This window comes from Passer domesticus, chromosome 15 (assembly GCF_036417665.1).
Source record: "Passer domesticus isolate bPasDom1 chromosome 15, bPasDom1.hap1, whole genome shotgun sequence".
Classification (NCBI taxonomy): domain Eukaryota; kingdom Metazoa; phylum Chordata; class Aves; order Passeriformes; family Passeridae; genus Passer; species Passer domesticus.
The window spans coordinates 15,744,842-15,763,415 of record NC_087488.1 but is presented as its reverse complement, the minus strand read 5'-3'; the positions used below and the strand labels follow the sequence as shown (position 1 = coordinate 15,763,415).

The window sequence follows — 18,574 nt, the reverse complement described above, 5'->3', positions numbered from 1 at the left end:
TTGGGCTCTGCAGCACTGAGGGATGCAGGGCAGGGCATGCACAGCCACCTCCGGGGCTGTGGGGCAGAAATTCAGGATCCTGACCCCAACCCAACCCCCAGCAGGCACAGCAGTGAGTGAGGGGCACCACTGGGAGCCTGGAAAGAGCCAAGGAAGGGGAGAACCCAAGGCAGGAAAAGGGCCCAGGGCAACACCAGAACAAGGGACCCATTTAGAGCCCCTGCCAGGGCAGCCTCCCTTGGCAGGACTGGTTAGACTGGGAGCTGAGCCCAGCCTCGGGCCAGCTTTAATTGCCACTATTATCACCACAGCCCTGCTGGGAGCTCAAAGGCTGCTGCCTGTGCTCGGATTTAGGGACGTGCTTCACTTTAAGCAGATTTTTGCCACCACTCTGCAAGGGGAGGGGTGAAACCCCACAGTGCTCCTCACTGCAAAGATGAGGAAGCTGGAGAAGCAGGAGCCCCAGTGCTGCCAGCAGTGCCCACAGCCCTTGCCATGGAAGCAGGAGGTTTGGGATGGTGCCACGGCTGGAGCAGGATTGCTGCCTCCATTCTCCTCCCCCTTCCCCCAGGAATGACTCAAATTCTCCCCTTAAAGCAGCACCACAAAGGGGCTCTTGCAGCCCCGCATCCCCCAGGGCCAGGGCACCTCGGGGACACTTGGAGAGGGGACAGCAAACCCCAAAGGAGCCTCAAACCCACCCGGAGAGCAGGACTGGGGCTGGGGGAGGCAGAGCAGCCCGGCCCTGCACCGTGGGGAGGGGACACAGCAGCTCTGCCCCATGCCCAGGGCTGCCAGAGCACAGCCAGGATGCTCCGGGGGCTTCCCAAAGCCTGGATGGGCCTCGGGTCCAGGCTGGGATGCTGCAGCCCCCCACACACTGCTGGGAGGGCTGGGGGCTCCTTCATCCCTGCTGGGAGGGCTCAAGGTTCATTCCATCCCTCCTGGGAGCTCCTTGCATCCCTCCATCCCTGCTGGAAGGGCTGGGGGCTCATCCATCCCTGCTGGGAGAGTTCAAGGTTCATTCCATCCCTGCTGGGAGGGCTCAGGGCCCATTCCATCCCTCCTGTCCTGCTGGGAGGGCTGGGGGCTCATCCCATCCCTGCTGGGAAGGCTCAAAGCTCATCCCATCCCTCCATCCCTGCCTCCATCCCTGCTGGGAGGGCTGGGGGCTCATCATTCCCTGCTGGGAGAGTTCAAGGTTCATCCCATCCCTGCTGGGAGGGCTCGAGGCTCATTTCATCCCTCCATCCCTGCCTCCTGTCCTGCTGGGAGGGCTGGGGGCTCATCCCATCCCTCCATCCCTGCTGGGAGGGCTCAAGGTTCATCCCATCCCTGCTGGGAGGGCTCAGGGCTCCCTCCCTCCCTCCCTCCCTCCCTCCCTCCCTCCCTGCTGGCCGCACACACACGTCTCCCCCAGCCCCATCCCCCGGCTGGAGTCAGTCAGAGCCCGGCTCAAACTCCAGATGTTGGTGAAATGCTATAAATAACAGAGGGGGAGGGGAGACGGGGCTGGTGGGATGCCAGGCCCACCAAACACAAGCAGATGTTCCTCCCCTTCCTGCAGGGCCAGAGCTGGGACTGGGCAGGAGGGTGGAGGCTCCAGCATCCAGAGACACCCCCAGGTTTTGCACCAGCCAGGAATGAATCCTTGGGCAGGAGCAGAAAACGGGAATAGATCCTTGGGCAGAACCAGGAAATGAGAATGAATCCTTGGGCAGGAGCAGCAAACAGGAATAAACCCCTGGGCAGGAGCAGCAAACAACTGCTCCCATTTTCAGGCAGCCACAGCTGTAATTACCACCCACCCTGTTCCCAGGAGGTGTTTCAGCCCTGGCACCAATGGTCAGAAGAGGAAATCCTCCCAGCACTGCCCCAGCACACACCTGGCACCCAGGGCCACTCAGGGAATGCTCCCTGTTCCCAACACCTCCCACACTCAGCAGGACAAAGTTCCAGGGCTCCCAGGGCCTGCCCGTGGCCATCTGTACCCCGCAGAAAAGGAGGAGCTCAAACGTGGCTGAGCTGCCACCAAAAAGCTTCTAGCAGAGCCCGTGATCACCCTAAAGTCAGCAGGGCTCCCTCCAATGTCCCCAGGAGGAGAGCTGATGGTGACAGCACAAACTGTGTCCCCCCTGTGCCACAGCCCTGTGTCCCCCCTGTGTCACAGCCCTGTGTCCCTCCCTGTGTCACAGCCCATGTCACAGCCCTGTGTCACAGCCCTGTGTCCCCCCTGTGTCACAGCCCTGTGTCACAGCCCTGTGTCCCCCCCTGTGCCACAGCCCTGTGTCCCCCCCTGTGTCACAGCCCTGTGTCCCTCCCTGTGTCACAGCCCATGTCACAGCCCTGTGTCACAGCCCTGTGTCCCCCCCTGTGTCACAGCCCTGTGTCACAGCCCTGTGTCACAGCCCTGTGTCACAGCCCTGTGTCCCTCCCTGTGTCACAGCCCGTGTCACAGCCCTGTGTCACAGCCCTGTGTCCCCCCTGTGTCACAGCCCTGTGTCACAGCCCTGTGTCCCCCCCTGTGTCACAGCCCTGTGTCCCTCCCTGTGTCACAGCCCGTGTCACAGCCCTGTGTCACAGCCCTGTGTCCCCCCTGTGTCACAGCCCTGTGTCCCCCCCGTGTCACAGCCCTGTGTCACAGCCCTGTGTCCCCCCCGTGTCACAGCCCTGTGTCCCCCCCCTGTGTCACAGCCCTGTGTCACAGCCCTGTGTCCCCCCCGTGTCACAGCCCTGTGTCCCCCCTGTGTCACAGCCCTGTGTCCCCCCCTGTGTCACAGCCCTGTGTCCCCCCCTGTGTCACAGCCCTGTGTCACAGCCCTGTGTCACAGCCCTGTGTCCCCCCCGTGTCACAGCCCTGTGTCCCCCCTGTGTCACAGCCCTGTGTCCCCCCCTGTGTCCCCCTCTGTGTCACAGCCCTGTGTCACAGCCCTGTGTCCCCTCTGTGTCACAGCCCTGTGTCCCCCCCTGTGTCACAGCCCTGTGTCCCCCCAGGCCCTCACCTGCTGCCCCAGCACTGGGCTGCTGCAGCTCACTGAAATCTCCTGCATTATTCAAATTACTGCCATTATTTCAATTGCTCCAGCTGAGATTGAGTGACAGAAACATTAAAAAAAAACCCAAGGTATTTATTTCCAGGGCAGCAGACTCGAGGTTTGTGCTGCTCCCACAGCCAACCTGGGGGCTGCACCAGCACACACCCAGTGCCCCTTGGATGCATCCCTGCCTCCCTCTGGATGCATCCCTGCCTCCCTGCCTCCCTCTGGAGCCCTCCCAGGCTTTCTGTGCCAGCAGGCAGCACCAAGGCAGCGGGTGAGGATGGCACAGAGTGACTCCAATTAGCAATGGAACACGTCCAGCCACGGCTCCTCAGCAGGACCCACGGCCAAGCTGCTGCTGATAGGGTAATTGGGGTATTCCTGGGATTCTTCTGGTGGCAATCCCTGGGAGGAGGAGGAGGATCAGCCATGCCATGGAAAGCCCAGAGGGCACCAAACCTCAGCAGGGTCCTGCTGGCCCCAGGGACACTTCCCCTGAGCCCTGCAGCCCTCCTGGGCACAGTGGGGGTCAAAAAGTCACCACAAAAGGTTAATGAGGCCCTTCACCAGCAGAGCAGCAGCAAGAAGAGGTTGGCACTTCCCCGTGCCCTCCACCCCAGTGGGCAGCTCACCCCAAGGCTGCTCCGTGCCAGGAGCTGTGGGATGCAGAGCTGTGCCAGCACCCTGCCAGAGCAGTGCCCCAGGGGGCTGGGAGCCCTTCTGATGCCAAGAAAGTGCCAGGCAGCAGAAACCAGGATGTGGAGGGTGGGGAGGTGCCCGAGGGGCAGCCCACGGTGGCAGCAGTGCCAGGCTGTGGGATGGCACCACTCCCAGCCCAGCACTGGGAAAAGCACTTCCCTCAGCAGGGAAAACCTGCTGCCAGAGAAATCCCAGCTCAGCCTCCCCGGGGGTAAGCCTGGATTTGCCCCTCTCTGCCATCCCCGCAGCTTTAGGGAAATCCCTGAGCACAAAGGGGCCTCTCTTTGGGGCTGCAGGGCCACGTCCTGCCTGGCACCCCGTGTCCCCAGCGGGGACAGGCCCAGTGGGGGTCCCTGAGGTGGGGACCCAGCCCCACAGGGTGCAGCAGGGATGGAGCTGCCCCACATCCCCTGGCAGCCCCACAGCCAGGGAGATTCTCAGCCACAAGCTGTGGGAAGCAGCGATTCTCCCCCTCTGGAGCAGAGTCAGCAGCAAAGCAGCCACGCTGTGCCTGGGCAGGGCTGCAGCCAGCAGCAGCAGCAGCAGCAGCAGCAGCAAGGCTTGGCTGGAGCAGGGAGCAGCTGGCCCAGCCCAGGGAGAGGGAGGGAGGGAGGATGGAGCAGACAGAAAGCGCCACGTGCGCGTGTTTTCATGGAGAGAGACAACTTTTCCAGCAGGCTCTGCCAAGGGAACACGCAGCCAGGGCACCAGAGAGCTGCTCTGCTCCACGGGGATCAGCTCCAGGGTGATGGGAGGCAGAAATGCGGGCTGGGGTTTGTCCAAGAGGAGAAAGATGGAATCTCCATTCTGGATTGAAAGGGATCTCAGCAGATCCACAGGGATCTGTTCACAGGGTCAGTGAGCAGGGCTCGAGCTGCTGGAGCAGGGGAAAAACTCCTTCCCACGCTCACCATGAGCCCCCAGGCCAGAGCAGGGATTGCTCTGGACCATGGGAAGGCAGAGGGAGATGCTGGGAATAAATTCCCCCATCCCACAGTGCTCCCTCCCTCCCTCCCTCCGTCCACAGGGGCTGTGCAGCAGCACAGAGCTCCTGTCCCAGTCTGTGACACCCCAAACCAGAGCGCTGCCACCCCAATGGCACATCCCAAATGGAACCCCCTGCCCAGCACGGCTCCCAGCCCAGCCCAGCCCAGCCCTGCTCTCACCCAGGGCTGTGCTGGAGCCAGGCACCTCCAGGCTCTGCCCAGCCCCCTCTGGCCTCCCCAGCTGCTTCTGGAGGCCTTGAGCAATCACCAAACATTTTGGCTGAAGCTGGCCCCATTCCTGGCCCTCAGTGACCCCGGGCCACGGCAGGAATCCAGTCCTGCAGCTTTGTGCTCCCACGGCCCTGGCCTGGCACCGCAGCTCCCAGGAAAACCCCTGGAGGAGGAGGGGGCTCTGAGATGCACCAGGCAGCACCTCCACCCCAGAACACCCCGGGACAGGGAGGGTTCTTGGCAAAGGAAAGGTATTTTCCCAAGGACTGCTCAGGCTCTGTCCTGCTTTTCCCCGTGCCAGGCTGTGGGACTGGGTGACCATGGCAGGGACACACAGCAAACCCCAGCAGGGCCAGCACCGACTGCTCAAACCACCAAGACCTGATTTTTAGGGATAGGGTGCAAGCCCAGCACCCTGCAGAAAGCCAGCATCTTGCAGAAAGTCAAGGCATCTCACACAGAAAAAATGGGGAAAACTGTTCTGCACCAGCAAGGACCCAAATCCTGGTCCCCTCCAGGAGCCCCCAAAGCCCAGAGGAAGAGGGCAGGGGGGCTACACTCAGCCTTGCAGAGCCCAGGAAAGCACAGGCAGGGTGGGAAGGAAGCACAAGGCATGCTGCTGTCCCTTTGGGGCTGGTTTTCTCCTGCTCTGCCCACCTGGCAGCGAGGGGGGCACCGGGCACAGGGACAATCTGCGCCCCCAGGCCGGCCCCTGCCCAGGGAGGGGAGAACAGGGCTGCTCTGTGAGTGCTGGCCCAGGGAAGTTCAATAGTTTACTCCCAATATTTGTCTTGGCCGGGCAGCCCAGCTCGCTGGAGGAAATGGGGCAGGGGGAGGGCTCCAAACATCCTCTGCATTCCTTGTGTGAGAGCAAAAGCAGCGCGGGGCACGGCGCTCGGGGTCACCAGTGCGAGCCAGGCCTTTTGTGTTTGGAAACCCTGCAATAAAACAGCCAGGGGTGCCATTTTCCAGAAAGCACCAGGGGGGTGAGGGGCCTCAACCCCACTCTCAGCTCCACACGTGAACTGCTCCCTTCTCCCAAAAAGTCACAGCTCCTGCACAAAACCTGAGCCGGGCACGGCACCCAGCTCTGCTGCCCTTGACCTCCCCAGCCACGACTCAACCTGCTGCCACTGCCCCCATTGCACAATGCTGGGACACTCTGATCATCCTGGGACCTGACGGGACCAGGGACCAGCAGGGCTGCCTTGCCGAGCTCCAAAAATGATATTTTTTAACCCGAGCTCCTTAAAACGAGGGATGCCCCTTGCCAGGGAGCTGAGCTTATCTGCAGCTGAGCAGGGCAGGGCAGATAAGGGCTGGGGTGGCCCCTGGAGGCCTGGGCAGCCACACGGAGCTTCCTGGGGCAGGGAGGATCTCCTGAGATAACCCCAGAGCCAGGCCCAGCTGCTCCTGCTGATAAAGCTGGGCTGAGGGGGTGCCAGTGCCTGGGCACGCTGCCATCCCTGCCTGTGGCGAGGGCAACACAGAGCCCCCAGAAAGGGGGAGCAGCCCCAGAACAGTGCTCACAAAACCCAAAGAGGGGTTTGGGGGCCCAGCACAACCCGTGAGGCACTCCCAGGGGGATCCATGCCCACGTTCCAGCTCTCCCACACCCCCTGGCTCAGCCCCCCAGTGCCAGCACAGCCCAGCTGCCAGGCAGGAGCAGGGAACTCTTCCAGGCAAAGCTCACCCGCTTACAACTAATTAAGGCTTGTCTTAATTAAATCCTGCTAACCACGAGCAACGCCAAGCCAGAATGAAGTGATTTACCTGGGATGGCCTCTGGCTGCTCCGGGAGGAAGGAGCCAGCCCCGTGCTGGACACAGGGGCTGGGAGGAGCCCCTGGAGACCTTGCCCAGGGCACAGCATCAGTGCCCAGGGAGTGCCAGCTCAGCCAGGTGCCAGGGCCACACTCCCAAGGGTGGGAGCTCGAGGCTGGAGCAGGGGGATCAGCCCTCCCACCACCTTTTGTGCTGCTCATGTCTTTAAGGGGATTATCCCTGTAGTTCCAGGAGGTTTAATCACAGACCAGCCCGGGAGCAGCGACCCCACTCCCAGCAGATGGGGATGGAGACGCCCAGGAGCACATTTGGACAGCCAGGCACTGCTGCTCCTCCCTCAAGCATCCCTGGGACAGCTCAGTGCCAGGCTGGGGACCCTCCCAGGGGGAAGACCCACAGCCAGGCAGTGCAAATTGTACAGCCTGGAGAGGAGAAGGCTCCAGGGAGAGCTCAGAGCCCCTTCCAGAGCCTAAAGGGGCTCCAGGAGAGCTGGAGAGGGGCTGGGAACAAGGCGTGGAGGGACAGGAGCCAGGGAATGGCTCCCACTGCCAGAGGGCAGGGATGGGTGGGAGATTGGGAATTGGGAATTGCTCCCTGGCAGGGTGGGCACAGCACCCAGGGTGCCCAGAGCAGCTGGGGCTGCCCCTGGATCCCTGGCAGTGCCCAAGGCCAGGCTGGACAGGGCTTGGAGCAGCCTGGGGTGGTGGAAGGTGTCCCTGCCATGATTAACTGACCTGCCCCTTCCAGCCCAAACCATTCCAGAATTCTCTGCCCACTCAGCAGCCTCTCACACTTTCACAGCACTGGCACCTGCAGGGAATTGTCTTTCTCCCCTTCCCAGAGCTCATAAAATACTAAAATTTGGCTCTCACAGGCTCACCACTAACAAACATCCCACACCAGCTTATTGTACCTGGAAACAAACTCCTGCAAAGCTTTAGTGGGAAAAGAGAGACACTGAGCCAACAAAATCCAGCTCCACGTCTGGATCTGGCCAGAACGTGCACAGCAATGGAACCAAAACATTCAGGAGTCCAGGCAAAATGTAATGAAATTAAATTACAATATGGGTCTTGCCAGAACGAATTATGTCAACAGCTTGAGGTTCAATTCCTTATTTACAGAGACCTGTGGATCTGGAGAAAGCCTCTACTGATTACAAGTTTAATTTTTGCTCTCTCATATCCAGCCTGGATATCCCACCACCAGTGCCTGTAAATCTCCAGATCCAGAGGCAGAGCAAAGGACTGGGAGACAAAACCAGCTCAGAACAGACCTTCACTTCCACCCTGAGCTGTTTTACAGTGCTGGGTACATCATTGCCTCCACTCCCCAGGCTGGAGGGCAGGAATGAACAACACAGAAGCGATGCCACATCTCAAGGGCTGTGAGCACTCAAGGAACGGCGCTTTAGGGGTTAAAAGGAGCTCTTCAGAACATCTTTTGCAAGTCAGGTGTGCCTGGAAGCCTTGCCCCCTCCAGCCTGGGAGCTCATAGTGGAAGGCAGCAGCCCTGGCAGGTTTGCCCTCCTGTTTCCATTCCCCAGCAGCAATCCCACAGCTCCAGAACCTTCCACCCAGGGGCTGGGCAGGGGGAGCTGGGATTCCCCCACAGCCACAGGTCCAGATCCACCCCCTGGCATGATTTATCCCTGCACACAGCCCCGGGACAGCCCTGGATGAACAGCTGGGGATGTGCAGCACATCCCCTTCTCCACAACTCACTGGGCTCTCGGGGATAAACAGAGCATCCCAAAAAAAACCCAAAAACCCAGCCCAAACCCAATATTGTTTTAAGGTTTCCTCTGCCATGTCAAGCCCACGAGGCCAGCAGGCTGGAGCAGCTCCAGGGGACGGAGCAGAGGCACAGCAGAGGCTCTGTGCAGCTGCCAGGGCACACGCTGAAGGCCCCGCCGCTGCCAGAAGATTTTTAATTTATTCTAAAGCATTTAATAGCCCTGCCATTGAACAGAACCATCCACAGCTGGCCGGGAGCCCGCTGTGAGCGGGGCTGGGTTTGAAGGAAAGCTGCTGGAGCCCGGGGGGCTGGGGAGGGCTGCACTTCCAGCAGCTCCCAGTTAATATCAGCTTCCCAATCGTTCCGAGGGAAAGCTTTTCATTACTCGAGGATGCAGAAGGGATCAGCACCGGCTGGACCACCCGCAGCATCCCCAGCGCCCTGCAGCCAGCTCCGGGGAGCTGGGGGGTCCCGGGGTGACCCCTGCGGCCCCCGGGCAGCGTGTGGCTCCGGGAACAAAGGCTCTTGGCAGGGCACGGCTCCTCCCGATGCTAATCTGCCTCTCGCCTCCCCCCCCCCGGCTTTGTGTTTCACTAAAAATACCGCGGGGAGGAAGTTCGTGCCGCGGGGTGGATGCTCTCCTCCCCGGGAGGGGCTTCCTGAGCTGCCCGGCACCAAAATAGCCCCCAGCCCGCTGTGCGGGGCCAGCCTGGAGCGGGGTGCCAGCCCGGCCCTGCCCTGGCCATGCCCAGGGAGCTCCGGGCATCCAAACCCCGCAGCGCCGGGAGGATGCGGGACCCCCGCCCCGCCCGGCTCCTGCAGCTCGCAGCCCCCGGGAAACGGCCCAGGCAGGACGGGGAGCAGCAGGGCTGGGCTGGGGTCCCTGCCAGCCCCTCCTGCGGGTGCTGAGGTGGTGCCCAGCACGCTGCCCATCCCAGGCAGAACAAGAATCCCGCGGGCAGCCCCGAACTCGCAGCAGAGGGCACAGGGACACGGGCTGGGGCTGTCCCACCCCGCAGGGCTGGGGGATTGGAGCCCCCCAGCCCCTGCAGCAGCACCCCAAAACCATCAGGGAACCCTGGGATGCGACGGGAGCTCCGGGTCCCTCTCACTCCCTCACCCCCTACCCCAGACTGCCCCTGTGCCCGGCCCTGGGCACTGCCAGGGATGAGGACTCGCATCCCCCCGTGTCCCAGCCCCCACTGCCGGGGAGCTGGAGCCGCTCCGGGGCCACCCCCAGCCCGGTGACACGCGATGCCACAGCCCGGCGACATCAATAATGCAGCGGGGTCAGCAGCGCGGCCCCGCAGCTCCGCCCGCTGCTGCGGGATGGGAACCCCAAAACCGGGGACCCCTGCCCGCGCCCGGCCGAGCCCCCAGCCCAGGCACAGCCTCAGGGCAGTGCCCATGGCAAGGACTCGGGGGTGGCAGAGGCTCTGCAGGCACCGTCCCTGCCTCAGCCATCCCATGTCCTCAGCCAGGAGCAGCTCACGCTGCAGCGGCACGGCTGGCTTTGAAAAATGGTTTTATTGAAGCAGAAATGGGCAGAGCCCCCGGGGGTGACACATCCCTGCTGCCCCCGGGGTGGCACAGCCCTGCTGCCCCCGGGGTGGCACAGCCCTGCTGCCCCCCGGCTCTGCCCTCTCACAGCATCCCCAAACCCAGCTGCTGTGGGAAGGGCAGGGAATGCAGGGGACACAGCCACACTCTGTGCCCCAGGGCTCCCCACACCTCTCCCTGCACAGCAGGGGCATCACCAGGCCGTGCCAGGGCTCAGCTTTGCCATCCCTGCCAATGCCAGCCCCCATGGGCGGTGGAGGATGCTGCAGGGAAGTGCTTTAATTCAAACCAGCCACTTATTTATTTATTTTTTCAATTGCATAATTGCTGCAGACATTTCTGCTCATGTTAGGTTTTATTACATCTCTGTGGTTATTCTACAAGCCCTAAATTTCGGGCCTTGGCTGAGTTGGCCAAGTGCTCCAAAGCCATCTGTCCTGAGTTCCTCCCTCACAGCAGAGACACCACAGCACCAGGGGTTATTGGAACAGGCAAAAGTTCTGCCTCCTGGCCCAAAGAGAAGGTAAATATTGACAGCCTCGAGGTCAGCACTGACCCCACACCTGGTCCTGCAGAGCAGCACAGCTGTCCCCACACACATACGGGGCTCAGGAGCTGCCACCACCCCCGTGTCACCCCAGGACACCAGCCTGCTGCCTCCAGCTCCTGCCAGCAGTGACCCTGAGGTGACACATCCCTCCCCAGTACAGCACAACCAACAACCAGCCACTGATCCCCCCCATGAAGACTCCCAGACTCCACAGGCTGGAATCCAGCAGCTCCAAGGTGTGGGTTTGTGCTCCAGAGGATAAACCCTGGAGAAGTTCATCCTTCTCAAAACTTGGACAGGTCCCTTTGCACACCCACCCCCTGCAGACCAGAGCACGAAGGAAGGGAATTGCATCACCCCCAATTCCTCTCTGGCTTTGCTGTTCTTGTTTCTCCTACAAACACACCTGGAGAAGGCAGCAAGTCCCAAGGACATCCCTAATGGCCATAACGGGGTCCCAGTGCCCAGCAGGAACGGGACAGCAGAGCCACAGCCCCTGCAAAGGTGCTGCCCCCTGCCAGGGGACAGAGTGGGACAAACCCCCCAGCCCAGCAGACACAGGAATGGGCACAACTCTGTGGGACAGGGCAGCCCTGGCTCCCTGTGCCACCACGGCCACGCAGGGCACTGTCCCCACAGCACTGTGACAGCCACAGCTGCTGGCTGCCAGCCCTGCTGACCTGCTCCCCGGGCAGGATTTTAAACACATGCTGAATTATTCATGGCATCACCGAGGTTCCTGGAGCACGAGGTTCCTGGTGCAGGGTGACCTCCCCACCCACGGCAGCTCTGGGGGGTGGCAGGGCCGTGCCCCCCCTCCCTGCTCCATCACAGCCACCAGATTTCCCTCCTCTGCTCGTCTCTTCAGGCTGCCCTGAACAACCCCGGCCTCCAATGCAGGAAAACTCCAGCCTTTCTATAAACAAACGCTGCTGACAAAAATGCAGCTCCCTGGAGCAGCGGCCCCATTCCCACAGGGGCTGCAGGGGGAAGGAGCTGCCTCCTCTCCTTCACTGCACGCCTCCAGGAAAGCTCAGAAAAGCCCTAAATCTGGCTGGGGCCAAATCTCTGAGTGTATCCCAGCTGTCACAGCCTCGCTGCAGCAGCAATCTCCCAAAAAACCCCCACCACACTTGGGAGCTGCACATTCCAGTGCCTGTATCTCTGGATCAGGGTCAGGCTCGAGCTGCCCCATGGGGGGACACAGTGCAGGGCAGAAATCGGGGTCCACCACCCCTTCCCCACCACGCCCTGGCCTCCTGCTGCGTTGGCAGCCAGCAGGAAGGACACACGGACCAGACCAGGAGCCTGGAGCAGGTTTCACCACCTTGAACCAGGCAGGACGGCAAGGCACAGGAGCAGGATGCAGGTCCTGCTGCTCCAGCCACCCCTGACCTCACCCCAGAGCCACACAGGGCCCTGGCAGGGAGGAGTGACCTTGGCAGGACAGCTGGCAGTGCCCAGCTCTCCCCAGAGCTGCCAGGGCAGGAGCAAACACCCCAAGGTGCTCAGCAGCCTGACCCCATCCCCAGAGGGGGGATCCCCCCCTGGAGCCAGCTCCCCTGGTCCAGCACAGTGAGCACTGAAGGAAGGAATTGTGCCTTCAGGAAAAGCCCCTCTGGGGGGAACACGGGCTCTCCTCCCCGCTCCCAGCCCTGCTCTCCCTGTCCCACCCTCTCCTCGGAGGAGCCAAAGCCCAAAGGCCGGAAAGAACCGTCCTGTTCCCCCGGCCTGACTTCCCGTCAGCTCCCGCTGCTGGAGCCCGACCAGCACGGGGAACAGAGCAGGAGAGGAAATGCCCCGTGTGAGAGACACCCTCTTCTTGGGAACGGCTGGGAGAGACACCCTCTCCTCGGGAAGGGGTGGGAGAGCCACCTTCTCCCTGGGAATGGGTGGGAGAGCCACCCTCTCCCTGGGAATGGGTGGGAGAGACACCCTCTCCCTGGGAATGGCTCCTCTCCCAGCCTCGTCCCAGGGGGGCTCCAGGGGAAACACAGCTTCAAATCAGGTAATAAATAAAGAAAAATAAAACACTGTCTCCGAGCCTGGCCCAGGGAAGGGGGAGCCTTCTCTGCAAGACTGCCAACAGCTCCAGAGGGAAGCAGCAGAGGTGAGAGCCCCTCTGCTGCCGGGCTGTTCCTGCCTCACACCAGCATCACCCCTCCTCTGCAGGGGATTTCTGCACGGGGGGCTCCTGAGCACACAACGCTTTCCCGACTTCCATGGACCTCCTCCTGGCAGCCCAGTGGCCACCTCTGGGCCAGCACTCGGCCGCCAGCCCCGGTGCGAGGGGACAGAGACCGAGCTGGCAGGCAGCCCCTGCAGGGCCCCAGAGAGGAGGAGGAGGAGGAGGAAGAGGAGGAGGAGGGGGATGCCCTGCAGCTCCGTGCCGAAGAGGCTGCACAGGACAGGGGGACACGAATGGGAGGGGACAGAGGGCCGAGGGGCAGGGTGACACACACGCAGCCACCTCCTGCCGCTCGCAGCCGAGGCAGCCCCGCTATCAGCCCCGCACCAGCCTGCGCCGGCTCCAGCCCCGCAGCCATGGAAACTGGCCGTGTTCCACCCCGAATTCCTTCCCTTCTGGAAAGGAGTTTACCAATAAAAGGCACTTAGCGCTGAATCCCAGTCCAGACCCAGGCTGCTCAAAAAGAGCCAATTAACTTCCTATTTCAGCAAAAAGCTGCGAACATGTTCAACCCAGATGTTCCCTCCCTCCTGCTAATAATGGAGGGAGAGAAGCTCATTCATGAGCTCCAGCTTGGCCCCAGCCCTGCTCCGGGCAGCCTGAGACCCCGACTGGCACACCAGCCTTGGCTCAGGCACTGTGGGGTCACTGTCCCCAGCACTGGCAGCCCCCCAGAGCCCCCCAGCAGCTCAGGAGACCCTCGGGAGCACTGGAGGGGAGGGAAAGCACAGCCCCCAACCCCAGTGCTGCCTGGAATGAGAGATTCCACAGGGCAGCCTGGGACACCCCAAGGTGACAGTCACACACAGAAGGGCTTTCTCTGATGGGACAAGCCATGCTCAAGGAGGAAGAAGACCCCAGGGGTCCCACAGCCCCGCCGTGCCCTCACCTTCCTGCTGCCGTGCGAGGAGAAGCTGTGGGAATGCCTCTGGAGGCTGCCCCCGCTCAGATCCAGCTGTGGCTTCCAGAGCTCGCCGTTGTCGCCGGCCTTGGCAGGGGGCAGGCCCGAGCCCAGCAGGATGCCGTTGTGCACCATGTCCTCGGTGCAGGTGAGCCGCAGGCTGCACAGGTACTCGTCGGTCTCCTTGTCCACCACCAGCAGGCGCGTCTCCGTCTCCACGGCCTTGATGCGCTGCACGACCTGGGGACGGCAGGGACGGCTCAGCTGCAGCCATGGGGACACTGGGGGTGGCACCCAGGGGCCGCCAGCTCCCCACAGCGCTGCAGCTCCAGTCTGGGTAAGGGGTTATGGAAAGGAGTTTACAGCCAGCACCGGTGATGGGGCAGAAAGGACAGGAACCCAGCTTTGGGAGATCCCTGCAGCCCAGGTCCTGCAGCCACACATCAGCTCTGCCCTAGACCACCCTGCCCAGCTACCTGGGATGGCCTCCTGCTCAGTCAAGCACTTCCAGAGGCTGTCACTGCCCCTCGAGCACCAGCAGCCCTCTGTGCCACCAAGCAAACACCCTCATCTCCCCAGTCCAGGGTGTCCTACTCCCATACCCAGGGCAGGGCACAACCCAGGGGGCACAGGAAGGCCCCAAGCACCAATGTGGGTGCTGGACTGTCCCCCAACACAGCATTGTGCTGGTTAGGGGTAGATTTAGGAAGGAAACAACCCAAACCATGCATGCATCCCCAGAACCAGCAGAGAGGAGGGGAGCCAGCGCTGGGAACAGGAGATGAGCCCGTCCCTGGCAGGATCCAGCTCAGGCAGGGCTGAATGGGGACATTGTCCTGCCGTGCCCAGCTCCTTTGCAGGGATCAGGGACTGGCAGAGGCTCTGACACCGCAGAGAGCCAGGAGAAACTGATCCCACAGCCAGGCAGGGGGTAAATCCCACCGGAGCGGGCTGGGATGGAAACAGGGAAAACCCCAAACATCCACAGGGAAACCACCTCCAGACTGACTGCTGGCAGCTGCCGAGGGCACCTCCTCCCTGCACAGCCTTCATCCCGAGGAGGAGGAGGAGAGGTGGCATTGCTCAGCCACCATCCCCAGCCATGGGGCGGCCCTGAACACCCCAGACATGCTGGGAACCCCCCAAAAGCAGCCTGGGGCTCCCGCTCTGATCTAGGTCACAGTGGCCAGACACGCCAAGGTTAGAGCGACAAACGAGCCTAATACGCAATTAACCAGCGTTTATTTACTCCCTGCGAGCTCCACTCAAGGTCAACAGAGCCGGTATCTGCAAACAAGGAAAAAAACCAGCCTGTAAGAAATGCCCAGGCTGCAGACAGGCTGAAGCAACCCATCCACTGCAGCCTCTGCCTGCACGGCAGCGAGCCCGGGCTCCCAGCCTGGAGGGTGCTGATCCATCAGGCCCAGAAAATCCATCTGCTCCCGTTCAGATCCGTTTACACCTGACATCAGACGGTGCTGCTGACACCAGCAGGGACACTTCTCCCAGAGGGGAGCTGGCAGCAGCAGCCAATGCACAGCAAAGACGCGGACAGGGAAGGTGCTGGCCCTGCAGTGACACCCCCAGAGCCTGAAGTTTGGGTGCTCCAGGCAGCACAGGGGACCACAGGGGTCCCACAGACTGCAGAGAAGCTCGGAGGGTCCACAGAAGGGTTCAAAGCTGGCGTGGAGCAGTGCTGGGCTCACCCCATGGCCGAGCCCCCCGACAGCCACAGCGAGAGCAGCGATGCAGCAAAGGTCCCACGAGTGCAGGGGCTGAGCCAGGCAGGGATGGAGAGTGGCAGAGCAGCCCCTTGCCCCTCCCCACGAGCAGGATGAGCAGAAGGGGCTGTGAGGAGCCCCCCAAGGCCGCAGGTCTCCCTGAGCTGGGAGGCAAAGCAGCAGCTCCTGGTGGGCTCCTGCCCAGCGCCGTACCCGCTTCCGAGCCATGCTCCCAGCCCGGAGTCCCGCAGGCTTCTGGAGACAATGCAGCCCGCCCTGCTCATCTGGGACCTCCTGAGCACCCCACCCAGCCCCACGATTTCCGCAGCTCCACCCAAGCAGACTTTACCCCTGGTGACAGCAGCGCCAGCCCGGCAGCGCCGGCCCTGCCACCCTTGCCAAACAGCAGCGCCCAAGGACTCACGGTGCCACCAGCAGCAGCTCCCACAGAGGTGCCCGTGCCCAGCTCCATGCTGCCAGGCTACCTGGGCACCAGGAGCCTTTCTGTGCTCAGGAGCTGCGGCTCTGCCGGGTTCTGAGGAACCCAGGATGCAATTCTGACACAGAACACGCTCTGCCTTCGCTCCATGGGCAAGGCCAAGGAAAAAAAAAGAGAACAAAGACAAAAATGCTGCCAGCTTCAGCTGGAAACACAGTTACACCCAAGCAGCAAGGCCTGGTGTGCTGCGGGCTCCCCTGTGCACATGGAGAAGTGTTACTTGTTCAAGGCTGGGCAAGGAGCAGCATGAGGAGTGCCACGGTGAGGTGGCCGTGTGACCCGCCAGGGCATCGCCCTCGCCACGCTGGTGCTGGGTAGTTTTTGGGGGAAGGAAGAGGTTCTTGTGGTACTGAGGCAGGGAGAAGGGTGATCCCGGAGCAGGCAGGGCTCCAGCAGTGGCACTCTCACAGATCCCAGTGCCACGGCAGGCGGAGCGGGCACCGAGCTCCTGGACACCCCGTTCCAATCACTGCTCTGCAGCAGGCGGCCAGTGCCAGCGCTCCATCCCGCCGCCAGCAGCAAAAACAAACAACAAAAAAAAGGAAGAAAGAGAACTTTCCCCCTCCCATTTCGCTGGACCCACTGGGAAGCCCCAGCACGTTTCAAAGGCACAGCTGGCTGCGCTATCGCCCGGCCCCAGCGGCAGCAGGGAGCTCGGGTGGCTTCCAAGGCACCACAGGAACACAGCCCTCCTTCCTGCCCGCCACATCAAAGATGGGGATCCTCCTTCAAGGGGTTTGAAATCGCACTCAGGACAAACATCAACTTTCACACGGCTGGCTCAGAGCATCAAAACAAGCTCAGCTGGCCACCAAACCCCACCAGGCTCGGGAGGGGAGTCCACGGGGCTTTACTGGAGCCACCTGGAAGGATGAGCTTCACCTTCAGCACGGCAACATCCACACCTGGGCCGAGGTCTGGGAACACAGAGCCCCCCAAAACTCTGCGGGGTCCAGGCACATCCCAGCTCTGTCCCCTGCAGCGCTGGCAGCCGGGCTGAGCAGATGTTTCAAGTTACTAAAACACCAAATCCTGCAGAGCCCCACAAACCACGAGGCAAACTGTGCCCCTGCCAGGCTCCGAGTGTCCAGCAGCACTGGAGTAGCTTGAACCTCGCTGCTTGTTTGTTTTCTTTCTCATTGCTTGTTCTTTTCCGCATTTTTGGGGTTTTTTTAGACTAAATTGTTTGACAAATGCAAGTTTCAGTTTTACAGGGAGAAAATGCCACAGCCTGAAACAGCTTCTGTGGGAGAGCAAAGAAAGAGCACCCTCGGACCTGCCCAGTCCCAGCGTGGCCGGGAAGAGCCACGGCTCCCCTCGGAGCCCTATCTCTCTCTGGCCAGCCCAACCGCTGAACATCTGCACAGCTTTATCTGGAGATTTTCAGGCATCTTCCCACACTCCGGGCTCCACAGGCAGGCGCAGCTCGCCCAAAGCAGCCAAGAAAACCCACAGCAGAGCCGGAAATAAAGCCCTGGGTCTCCCCATTCCTTTCCACCACAGATTGCATAACGCGGCAGAGCCCTGCCCAGCCCCACACACCTTTCTTCGCCTTTCCCACCTGGACACGGCTGCAGCGCCCTGCGCCCAGCGGCGCGACCCCGCACGGGGCTGCGGGTCCCGGGCCACGCAGAGCCGGGCCCCGGCAGCTTGGGGGGCACCCAGCCCACCCTGCACCCACCTCTGCACCCACCTCTGCATCCACCTCGGCATCCATCCCACCTCTGCAGCCACCTCTGCACCCATCCCACCGCTGCATCCACCTCTGCATCCACCCCGCCGCTGCAGCCGCCCCGGGCCGGGGATGCTCCCGCGGGGATATTTCGGGTGAAAGCCCGCTCCGGCCCGCCGCAGGGCGGCTGGAGCGGGCACAGCCCCGCTCGGCCCGCGGTGCCGCGGGGCCCCGGCCGGGCCCTACCTGGTGGTGCGTCTCCTGCTCCACGTTGAGCCCGTTCACCTCCACGACGCGGTCCCCGGCGCGCAGCCCCGCCGCCTCGGCGGGCGAGCCGGGCTCCACTTTGCGGATGAACTGGCCGCTCTTGCCCTTCTCGCCGTGCAGGTGGAAGCCGTAGCCGCTCTCCCCCTTGAGCATTCGGCACAGCCGCGGCTTCAGCTGGTCCTTGGCCATGGCCGGCGGCGGAGCGGCGGCGGCGGCGGAGCGGGGCGGGCGCGGGGCCGCTTTTATGGGCGGCCCGGGGCGGGCGCCGAGGGGCGGGCCGGGGCCGGGGCCGGGGCCGGGGCCGGCGGCGGGGCCGGGGCTGGGGCTGGGGCTGCGGCCGGCGGAGGGAGCGGGGCAGCGGCGGGGCGAGGGGCCGGGGCCGGGGCGATGCGCAGCTCGGCCATGCTGCGGCTGCCCCGCGGCACCGGGAGCGCGGCGGGCGGGGACGGCGGCGGGACGGGAGGGGACGGGAGGGGACGGGAGGGGACGGGGCGGAGCCGCGGCGAGGGACGGGGCGGCACCGGGACCGGGACCGACACTGACACCGGCACCGCGACCGGCACCGAGACCGGCATCGGCACCGGCACCGGCATCAGCACCGGCATCAGCACCGGCACCGAGACCGGCGTCGGCACCGGCATCAGCACCGGCATCGGCACCGGGACCGGGACCGGAATCAGCATCGGCACCGGGACCGGCACCGGGACCGAGACCGGGACCAGCATCGGGACGGGCACCGGG

General features: G+C 62.8%; 1 protein-coding gene across 2 annotated transcripts in view; it reads right to left on the bottom strand.

Moving 5' to 3' along the window:
* NHERF2 (NHERF family PDZ scaffold protein 2) overlaps window positions 1-18,134 on the bottom strand; it is a 32,631-nt gene extending 14,497 nt beyond the window's left edge. The window contains exons 1-2 of one of the 2 annotated variants that reach the window (XM_064390087.1): window positions 17,813-18,134; window positions 13,663-13,914 (exon numbers count right to left, since the gene is read on the bottom strand). In XM_064390087.1, the coding sequence (XP_064246157.1) occupies window positions 13,663-13,914; window positions 17,813-18,022 (462 nt within the window). In that variant the 5' untranslated portion in view covers window positions 18,023-18,134. Of the gene's footprint in view, window positions 1-13,662; window positions 13,915-15,608; window positions 15,639-17,812 lie in introns of those variants that run through there. The other variant, XM_064390088.1, reaches the window with a different exon arrangement.
* Window positions 18,135-18,574: the final 440 nt, after the last annotated feature.